This window comes from Micropterus dolomieu, linkage group LG08, assembly GCF_021292245.1.
Source record: "Micropterus dolomieu isolate WLL.071019.BEF.003 ecotype Adirondacks linkage group LG08, ASM2129224v1, whole genome shotgun sequence".
In the NCBI taxonomy this organism is placed as follows: domain Eukaryota; kingdom Metazoa; phylum Chordata; class Actinopteri; order Centrarchiformes; family Centrarchidae; genus Micropterus; species Micropterus dolomieu.
The window spans coordinates 28491804-28502920 of record NC_060157.1 but is presented as its reverse complement, the minus strand read 5'-3'; the positions used below and the strand labels follow the sequence as shown (position 1 = coordinate 28502920).

Below are 11117 nucleotides of genomic sequence, written 5' to 3'. Positions count from 1 at the left end.
GGCTTGATGAATTCAGAGTAGACGTTTTGGTCTCAAACAGCTGACGAGGGCTGCAAGGATCTTTCATCACCAAATAAAATGCAAACCACAACATCTGTCATGAACAGCTTTTCACAGTCAGGTAGTAGTTTAAGAAAGAGTGTACTTGTCATGGAACATTCATTATTTATTATTAAAACACGTGACAGTTGATGACCGACATAAGTAAGATAGTTAAAACAAATATGTGCCCTAGTGAATGAGGTCTCCTTGTGACCGTGTGTGTGAATGCGTTTTGTTCAGTGTGCTGAGGAGCTGGAGTGGCCTTCAGTAGCGCACACGAACTCTCCACGAGTAGTTTGTGAGAATTTTGTCTTTTTTCTTCACAATGCAGGTGTATGTGCCTTCGTTGATGGCATTGGCCACTATGGTAATGTGGTCATCTTTCAAGGAGATGTAGTCCGGGTGAGAGAACTCCAGCAGCTCCCCGTCCTTGTACCAGCTAAAACAGGAGTCTTACGTTAGTGCGTCCATGAAATCATACTGCATTATCGCTGCGGTCAGGTGGACTGATAACAGATTAGAGATACTCACTATACTTTGCCTTTCTTCGATGCTATTTTCTTCCCACAGCGAAAAGTGAGCGTCTTTCCCTCGACGACCAGCTTGTGCTTGGTCCTCGGGGGTGTCGGGGTGGGAGCCATAGTGGGGAAGGGGAATTCTGAAGAGGATTCAAGGGAAATAGTGATGCTCCAAAATAAAATGTGTAAATATTTTACAAGGATCCCAACCATATAACAATCATCTGAGAGCAATGTGCTAGAAAAAAGAGATTTTCCTGTACCTCAGTGTATTTCATGGAGAACGGAGATATCACAACTTGCTCCCTTAACCTTACCTCGTCAAAAATCAAAATATCTGTTACAAACCTTATCATGCCAGACACTTCACAACCCCTGACCTGCTGGCGCCGTGGCTGTCTTATCAATATAATCTCTCCCATCTGGTTTCTGACAAACACAACAGGCCGCCTTGTGATCAACTTAAAGTCTGCTTAAAAAACAGTCGCTCTCGTTAATGCCGCAAAAATCCAAATTGACCTTCTGTGTCTAACCCTCAAGCCACAGTCTGAAATTCCAGCGGTTTGGAGTCACTCAGGAATTTTCCACAGCCGTACAACGTCTCCCAATCAACAATGAGGAACAGATTACTGCGAGCCAGAAATCGTATCCTCTTGCCTCTCTCCACACTGTCCCTTGTTGCTGACAAAAATCTCAGAAAGCCACAACAATCTATGGGCTGTGATGGTTAAGAGGAAAAATTTCCTGTTGTGCAACATTAGACCTCAGCACCAGTGTGTCCCACAATAACCCTAAGGCTTAGGCTGTCAGATTGCTGATGTGTCATCAATACTTGGTGCAGAGCCAGCCATCAACAGGTACCTGTCAGTGCTCTTGGCTAAAACACACATTGCCTTCCTAGGGAAACTGTTTAGTTCTGGATAATACCACAAACTCCTCCAGTGACAAGTGAACTGTCCCTTCAAATCAGATTCTTTAAAACCACATCACAGCTCTGCATGGAGGGACCTGTTGGCTCTTGTTGCTTCATTGGCAAATGGTTCACAGCGGCTCCTCGCACCCCCACCCCCCACCCCCGACCTACCCTACCCGGACTGCTGCTACTGCATCTTACCGTAACAGAAATCACAGCTGGAAGGGCAGTGCTTCTGCATCAGCTTGCGCTTGCTGTCGCAATAGCCTTTCCGAGCCCAGGCCGGACAGATAAATAACCGGTCCAAACATCCTGGAGGAGAGGGGGAGATGGAGTGAGTAGGAGGTTGAGGAGGATCAGACAACAGCTCTCAGTCAGCAGCAAAAGAATTTGGATCCCCAATCCAGTTTTTCTTCCAATGAAAATGACTCACCCTAATGCACACTAATGATGACTCATGAGTAATTTATAGAATATTCATTAATGTGATGTTGGCTTTCAGTGTCAGTATAGGATATAGACAAACGCTGCAGTCATCGTAGTCATGGGTTTTCTACTACTGGTCTCTAGATGTAATTCTTCTAATGGCAGGATCAGACTGCACAATATGTTTGCTTTTCGAGATGGTCACTAGGTCAGATTAAGCTGTCTTAAATTCTTGCCCTGACGTGGCACACTACATGATGGACCTCCACCAACCATAGCTTGTCATCTTTTCTGACTTTCACGGCATGTGCATGTGTCATGAAGGTGGTGTAAGGGGCAACATCACTCCTCTTTCACTTTGGCATGTTTAACGTGTACCAACAACGTCACGGAACCTGTTGTAGACGTTGTCAAACTGGATTAAAAAATGCAAGGCTTCTCCGATGCTCCATCAGTTGTCTTTCACTATGACAGACAACTCACGATAAAATGAGCAATGCTCGGTGCTCATTTATGTTCCAGACAACGCATGTCTGTTAGGCTCGACTTTCAGGCCTAATCAGTCTGATCCCAGGCAGGAGGACTGGTTTTGCTGTTTTGGTCTTGACAAAGTCTTCCATTCATTCAGGCTTCAGTGGTTCACCTTTTGGATGAATGCCAAAGGTCTTCAAGGCCAAATAAGTCCATTCGCCTTTGCTTCCTGAATGACTGACAACGTCGTCATTTTGATTTACAATTGTCAAAGCCCAAAAGAAGAACCTTCCCATTTGTATCTGGCAGTAAAGTAAGAAACAAGGATTGTGAACATACCATAGAGACGGTGCAAACCCCACACATCATCCTGTGTGATTAGCTTGCGCCCTGTCAGCGTTGCATTCAGGTGCATTATAGCTTTCCGGTCCATGGAGTGCATGAGTCCCAGGACGTGGCCAATTTCATGAGTTGCCACATGGACAAGATCTGTCAGCCAAACCCCTGCGACATAGATTTACATTTATTCATTTAGCTGACGCTTTTATCCAAAGCGACTTACAATTGCTATACATGTCAGAGGTCGCACGCCTCTGGAGCAACGAGGAGTTAAGTGTCTTGCTCAGGGACACAATGGTGGTCTCACAGTGGGAATCGAACCCGGGTCTCCCACACCAAAGGCAAGCATCTTATCTATGCGCCGTCACAACCCCAGATAGATACTGTTGGTTATTTTCTCTTTCCGTTGCCATTTACCCGACAACCTGTCCAGCTGAGCATCTGCTTCATCCATCGCCTTATGGGTTAAATATTAGCAGTTTCAACAAACATGATAAAGACACATGCCTTTCTTCCAGCTGTAGCGCATGTTTCCCAGAATCCAGTATTCGTGGTCATCAAAGTGGATCTCACCAATTGGCGGGAAGAATGCATGAGCCAATTCTCCTGTGATGCCGTCGAAACAATGGTGCAAGTAGGACTGCAGGCAGTCTGTGTGGTTGACGGGGTAGAAGCCTGCCAAGAGAGGGAGAGAGAGAGACACATACCTCAGAGCCGAGGGAAACCCTCACTCCATTATTTCTGCTCTGTGTAGACTACAGCGGGGGGATGATTGATTACAAAAGACAGAGCTTTTTCTTCAGCCTTCACCCTGCAGGATGACAACCATTCCTCTCACTGTCATTGAAAATTTATGCAGGACCCTGGAGTTTGCACCCATAGGGATAGATAAAGCATCATTTAGAATGCCTCACCATGGGCTGACATGTATGGAAGTTGTAAAGCTTTTTTTTTTTTCATTTAGAATTATGAATCATGCTGAATATAAGCTTGGTAATATAGTTGTGGTAGTGTGATTTAATAAGTTTGGAGCCGAAGACATTTCGGCGATGACAGCACGGAGAGAAAAACAGTAACGGCAAAGCAGAAGTCTGGATCTCAGAGCCAAGGAACATCTGTTGGGGACTGATGCAGCCACATGCAGAGTACCCACCGATCTTAATGTCTGCTTCTTGGTCAGCTGGCACCTCTCTGAAGCTGAACGGCGAGACGTCGCTCCACATGCCAAAAGCCTTGCCAATGCCTCGACGCGTGTCACTGGCATTGATCAAGTTTGTAGGGTAGGAGAGCAACCTGCTCAGAAACAACAGCATTATGTAGTTAAATCTGGTCTCCACACACATTCCTCTACAACAGAGCAATATGCCAAAACACAATGGCTACTGTTCAGACAGACCACAATTCCCACATGCACTGCAAGTACAGCTCCATTACTGAGATTTTATATTCCCTTAGATTGTGGCTAAGGTTAGACTGATATGGATCATTTTTATAAGAATCAGATATTCATCAGCTGGTAACATCTACTGTCAATATGCAAGAGATGAAGATGTCATTTCACTAATTCAGGAACGACTGAAATTTGGCTCAATGATTAGCCTACTTTTTGAACCCAGTGGCCAAACCTTTCTAGTTCAATCCAGTTCATCTTATAAAGGACTTTCTGGGATCATCTTTTTACAGCTCCAAATGTGTTGCAGCCAACCAATAGCAGTGGGGTTGCAAAGCGCCACCATATGCACCTTTATTTTCCTCTCAAATACAAGCAGAGAGTTCTGCAAAGCGATCACTGTCCGATGATGCACTTTGAACTTTTGTTGGTCCTACAAGCTTCAATGGACGTCTTGACTGACATGAGATGAGAAGATACTGACAAGCTCTTCAATTTGAGGTAGATTATTCCATTAAGGTGCAGCTTGCCTACACCAACAACAGTATGACTACAAGATCTTTAAGTTTGCCATAAGGTTTGCTAATACCTACTTCAGCTGAAAAATATCTGTGCTTGTGTTTCCCTGCCAAAACTAACATCAGTCTTAATTTCCCAGGAGGATATGTTTTCCTTTTTCCATTTTCTACAACTGTAATTTGCTGTTGCGTTGAAGGAAGAAATGCAGATGAATACTTGTATGTAAGCTTGAACTTGTCCCACTGGAGCTTCTCTGGGGTAAGGGTGTAGCGCTTGTTCCTGGAGAGGTGAAGCATTTGTGACCGGGCCTCTTTCCGGACCCCGATGAGCAACACAGTGGTGTAAGGTTCTTCCTTGGACAAAGAAAAACCTTTAATTAATCACATCGCACTGAAGTGAAGTTAGGGAGGGAACCTTGAGGCATCCTAGGCTATAACTGGGTTCTAATCTAAAGATGATCAGTGTGGATTAGGCTTCCAAAAGAACTCGATGAGAGATAATATTTTTTGTTAGATCAAGGCGTATTAAAAGCCTCGGAAAGGGTTTGACGTTTGACTTGTTTTTATCTTGACCCTCAATTGCTGTTATTTTAGTGCCTTGCATCTGGATGTTATGCATTAGATTTCCATGCAAAGGCATTCTATCTCATTGATTAATAAGTCCACTTTCCAACACTTGAAGTTCAGACTTGATTATGACCCAGGAAGCCTTTTCTCCTTCCTCTCCTAACTGATAGATTTAAGGAGGATCTCATGAGACATACATTAAAAGTGAAAAACAGATGAAGCTACATACAACTGCCCTTGCACCCTGACTCTTGGTTTCTTTACAATGGGCCACTTCACCCTTTTTAACCCCATCTATGTGCTTAGAGACTGACAAGTGCATATGCTGTACATCAGGTGTAAAATATGAGTGGACTGATTAGACTCATAAGAAAAGTAATTGGGGGCATGTTTCATGAAATTATAGGGAGTCCCTAAACTGAATTACTTGAATGACTTACTTTGACCACCCTGGTCATCATGTCTTCTCCGTCAGTGGTCATTATTCTACTTTCTTTTCTTCTATGACTTTATTTTATTCAGTTTGGAAGTTTTTGCAGTAAGTGTGAAGGTCTCAATGGGCTTCAAATGAAGCTCTTGTCAGATTGTCTAATAGCATCTGAAATGTCCCTTTGGAATCTGAAGTTCTTCCAAAACAGACTTGCCAACAAACACAATTATTTTACACAGCAATTGGCCCGGGTGTGTGCACTGTCAGACATTTCAACTTTTAACTTGAAAATGCAAGTTAACTCAACACGATTGCCTTTGTTTCAACTTACAGATTCAAGTTCATCAAGTTGATGTAACTACAGTGTTCCAGTTATTTCAGCCTTGTTTTTTTTAGTTGATTGAACTTTTTATAACTTGTTTCAACTTTAACATTTCAACGCAAGAAAACTTCTCTTAACTAGTCTAACCAACGTACGTTTCTGCATTATTCTAACTCACAGTTTCAAGTTAAAACAACTTAACCACATTTATCATACTTTCCATTTCAAGTTAAAACAATTTAAAATCCAAATTTGTTTCACTTTACATGTAAAAAGGGCCTTTCAAACGGACCGCAACAACAACACCGCTGCGCTATGAAACCTGTTATTTTCAGTGGCTTCCACCACACCAGGGCAGTTTGTTGCTGCGATGAACAACAGCGCACCTTTTGGCAGTCAAAGTTCAAAATGTTTTTTAAAAGCTTCCTATATTTATAATTTATTAGAAAACAGATATTGACACATTTTACTCTGATGATACTCGTAAAAAGTATCTGCACCGGATACTCGTTTAAAAGGAGTACTCGCTCAACCCTAATAATTACGTGATTATGTCTATGTTTCTCTCAAACATAAAAGACGCAGCAACTAGGCTATTTCTTTCCCTCTTGCTCCAATCCCCACACACCCGCCTTTTTTTCCCAACTGATAACTTCAACACGACAAAAGTCTCAAATAGTCAACACAATGAATTAATGCAAGTTTAACTTTCCAAAGGTCATACAGTTGAGTTCAAAATCCAAAACTTGTCAGAGCTGTGAAAGTAGGCACATTTTGTACCTCTCCCTCTTTGTGTTACTTTTTGTGTGTAAAACTGAGCCCAACACCATGAATGATTCCGGGTGAAACGTGTGTGCCGCTGTCCATTTGTACCATTTATTGTGTTGAGACTGCAAAGACACACAAAGGACATAGAGTTCTCAGATGGAGACTGGGGAAGCAGCAGGATGCAGCCAAGAAATGGGCTTCAGTACGCTGCGAAAAGTGCCTGTCGGATCATCTAACAGCATCTCAAATTTCCTCCAACAGCAGGAGTCAAGGGGCTGCGTCCAACAAGTTTTTTAACTTCCCGAAACATAAAATCTGACATGCATCAAACCTCCACAGCCAGGTGTTTGGAGGGGTGAGAGTAAGCAGGATTTAATCTTCTGTAAGATACTGACTGCTCTGTTACCAACATTTGTACGACACATCACGTCCCTCTGTCTGATGACAGGCTTGTTGCCTTAAGTGTGATCAGACCACGCGTTGTAAGAAGTTTATTTAATGCATACCGAGGCCTTAATGGCATATACAATCATACCTTACTGTGGTTAATACACTAGGATGAAAATCATCGTAATGGCAGTGTTTCCCAACTTGGCTGTCAGGACGCCCACAAAGTGTCGCAAGATGATTTATCAGAGAGGAGAGCAAGAAAAAACCTAATTCAAACAACAACTTTTTCTAAAATCTTTGGGGGGTTTTTCTTGTGACTTTGATAGTTTCACTTATTTAGAACACAAAAAAAGTATTCAGTTATAGCATTAGCAAGCAAATACTATTTGGTTGAACTGGTCACAACCGTTAGACCTATGCAACCTCTGCTCTAGCATTTTCCTACTGAAGATGAATATCAAAGCCACTCCCTCTCGCTTTTGTATTCTACACCCTATCCTCGGGTTCCTGTTCCTGCTGTGCGCCGTCAAGACAAAAAGATCTAATACTTCCTTCATTTCCTAACCAAAATAGTAAAACAGGGGCAGGCAGTCTGGCAGACTATTCACACTGCTGTTGAACTTGATGACATCTCTTGCTCTGATGTTATATATAATGTTTCTGTTTTGCATTATACTGCTTACTGTTTTATACAACAGTTGCTTTCCTGAACTTAACACGCCAATCTTGTGTTCCGTGATTTATGGGGTGTTTAATGTACTAAGGCCAGCACAGCTCTTTGTGTCATGTCTTGTTATATTCACTGCAAATCTAATCTCACACTTCAGGCACAAATAAAGATGAACTATAAACCATAACGGTTGAAACAAGAGCATTAGACTAAACCCTGGAGCCAGTGGTGAGCGCTGACTCGGAGGGCAAAACTTCTGAGAACAAACTGCCATGCGATTCTGGGGGAAGTCTGGAAGAGTTCAACCTCAGTCACGGAGACTGAGACAATTTGTATATGAGTGAAAACACAAACTGTCAATTGAACTTTTACTCAGCATGCGCCTTTGTGAAGGCGAGAGTAAGGAAAAGTATTCTGACTATACAGTAGATTACATGTATGTAGAGTTTATTGTTAACACTGATATATAGTGTTCATTGATGTGATATTGTATTATATAAATACTTGTGTGTTTTTGCATATTCCGCTGCATTTTGACCTAACTTTATCTATTGACTGATACATGAATACCCTAATGTGTCTTCTACTTGCTGTAATTTATTCTGGAAGTCGAGGATCATATCTAAGGCAGTTATATAATCCTCAACAGCAGTCTTCTTGATTGACACATGATGAGTGTGTGTGGCAAAGGAAATTACATAAAGCTATCCCTGATGCTCTGTATCTCCGTGGGTGGTTGGCAGTGATAGAAGTCATATGGAGGAACATATTTATCCATGAATTCACTGGAGATATTATTGTACAGGGATCCATCCCATAGCCTAACCTAATTCTGATATTCCTCTAACTTCTCCACCTTAAACATGCGTTAATTGAACCTGATAGGTAATGCCATGGGTAGGCTATAACTGAGTGATTTTAGCTGCTGATATCCAACTAATGATAAGTTTTAAGAAGTGATGATTGAAATTGCGTGGACAGTGGCTCCCTGTTAGAAGTCTGGCTAAAGCTGGGAGCTCTGCATAATAAGGAAAACTATGTGAATATGATAGGCTGCATGGGCTACTAGTTTTGACCTGTGATTATCCCGATAACCTGTCCTTGATGACCATACTTTATGTAAAAAAAGTTCATAATTTGATTTAATTCCAAATGCACACAGTTAATAGCCTACAACACATGAAGGCAGTTTGTTAATCTTTATGTACTTGTGGTGAATTCAGGGTATAAAGCATCCATCAAGTATCGCAATATTTCAATATAATTTTAACTTTCACAGCATAGGCTACTATTGTATCAGTGGAATACTGAATGAGTGCTGCCTCTGTAATACAGTAGCATTAAAAATCAAGTGCTTCTTGTATGTAGCTTCACAGGAACTCAGAGTAAATGTTTAGTCACAGAACTGTGAATAAAGTTTTGTGTTATATTTTTGAAATTATACAGGAAACAACTTGCTTAAATTACATAATAATTATAAACCAGACCGGCAGAATTGCAGTGACAGCTCTTATATAGGCTATTATGAAGTGGTCACAGCCTACCTCTAACCTCCAGGAGGGAAACGCCGTGGTTTGTTGCATCCCTGCGAACAGAAGACTGAGCAGCGCAGCAGCCAGCAGAGGAGCGAAGCCCCAGTTGCCTCTGCTTAAACTTCTGGGAGTCTGACAGCACACCATGGCTCCAGGGGGGGAAATAAACAATCCCTCAGCACACAGGTTTACCATCTATGTCCGTGAACTCTACTTCTTGGCCATTGCACGTTTCGGTGGGGTGTTACTACTTGGGTAGGTCCTGGTGCTGTGTGCGGCAGCGCAGTCCAGCCTGCGGACCGGGTAGTGAAAGCAGTGCTGACTGCAACAGCTCTTCTCGGCTCTCTTCCGCACGGTGCGCCTGCCAGAGGGCTGGTTTCATATTACTGTAGATGGGGCAGGGGGTCAGTGTCGAGACGATCTAATGAAAACCAAACGCGCTCTGTCCATCAAACCACTTGTTGCAACCACTACAGCTCTGTTAAAGCAGAATCAGATGGCTTATTTTGAACATGATTTTTTATGTAATACTGCTGGTGAAAAAAACGTCTGCGCTTTAGGCATTCACAGACACTTTCTGGGCAGGGTAACACAACAGGGCATCACAGTGGGCTGTTGCGCATTATTCTGTGACCCATCTTGCCAACTGCCCAGGACTCCAGACAAAAATCCAATCTAACATGTTATCACACAAAACATTGCAAGTTTCAGTTAAATAGAAGTGCAGCTGCATTGTGCTCTCTTTTTAACATTCTTCCAGAGAATTACATTTTCTTTTGTTTAGACTTTTGTAAAGTTTTGTTCAAGTTGTGTGTCCTCCCACTGGGACTTTAAAGTATTTCTGTCCAATGAGGGCAGCGTGACATGAACTTTGCAGGAGCCACAGTGAGTGTACAGACTGCTTGCACTGGCATGGCAAATGGGATTTAATTTGCAAATTGCCATACTGCCAGTTGTAGAAGGGACTCTGGGCTGCATGGTTGGGTGATGGTCTTGAATCTCATCATCTGATCTCGATTGTGGACCATGCTGATGTTTTGGGTGAAAAATGTGCTACAATATGATGTTATATTTCTAGGAAGAAAGTAGAACAATGGCCAATAACTGAGATGACATGATTATTATTTGGACACTGTGTTGTTTTTTTTTAAATTAAAAAATAAATCACACATAATTCTTTTTCACCATAGCCTCACCGCCCTTAACAAACTAGATTGTGTTGGCCTGGTTAAGTAGCAATATCCCATCCCATAGTCAGGTCTCTGAAGCAAAACAGCAATCTGTTGCCCTTCAGGGACCCTGCATTAACATGTTTCAGTGTAAATTATTGTCAGCATCCAGGAATTGATTACAGTGATATTTTGCTGCTTTTTAAAGTCTGAATTAAGAATACAAGATCAAATCAAGACAATAGATCCAACCCAACTGATGATGAACTTACTTAGTGGTAACCTAAAATCAAAATGCACTTTTCTTTATTTATAGGCTTTTTTCGCTGAATATCATTGAATATAGTTCAAATGGACTGGATCAGGATTTTTTGACTAGGCCTTTATGGCAACGGCCACGCATGCTGCGGTCGGACTTGGACCAGGCACCACGGCGCGTGCTGCGAGCGGTCCGGGAGGAGGAGGAGAGGAAACAGAGCAGGGATAGGAGCCATGCTGGCCCAGTTTGGACTTAAGGCGGTTCCTGGCTACTGGCCGATCTGGACCAAATGGGACTCAGGCTGGCCAAGCAACAGGAAATCAGAGCGTTGTGTCCACATCTTTACAGAGACCTGCTCAATCAACATGCCGGATCAAGTACTACTCGACGGGC

The 11117-nt window shown here is 42.5% G+C and overlaps 1 protein-coding gene across 2 annotated transcripts in view; it reads right to left on the bottom strand.

The window, feature by feature from the left end:
* Positions 1-148: 148 nt before the first annotated feature.
* The window catches only part of mmp23ba (matrix metallopeptidase 23ba), a 13416-nt gene continuing 2447 nt past the window's right edge, over positions 149-11117 (bottom strand). The window contains exons 1-8 of one of the 2 annotated variants that reach the window (XM_046057030.1): positions 9309-9652; positions 4835-4971; positions 3863-4002; positions 3217-3384; positions 2710-2874; positions 1675-1785; positions 574-700; positions 149-481 (exon numbers count right to left, since the gene is read on the bottom strand). In XM_046057030.1, the coding sequence (XP_045912986.1) occupies positions 307-481; positions 574-700; positions 1675-1785; positions 2710-2874; positions 3217-3384; positions 3863-4002; positions 4835-4971; positions 9309-9491 (1206 nt within the window). In that variant the 5' untranslated portion in view covers positions 9492-9652 and the 3' untranslated portion in view covers positions 149-306. Of the gene's footprint in view, positions 482-573; positions 701-1674; positions 1786-2709; positions 2875-3216; positions 3385-3862; positions 4003-4834; positions 4972-9308; positions 9653-11117 lie in introns of those variants that run through there. The other variant, XM_046057031.1, reaches the window with a different exon arrangement.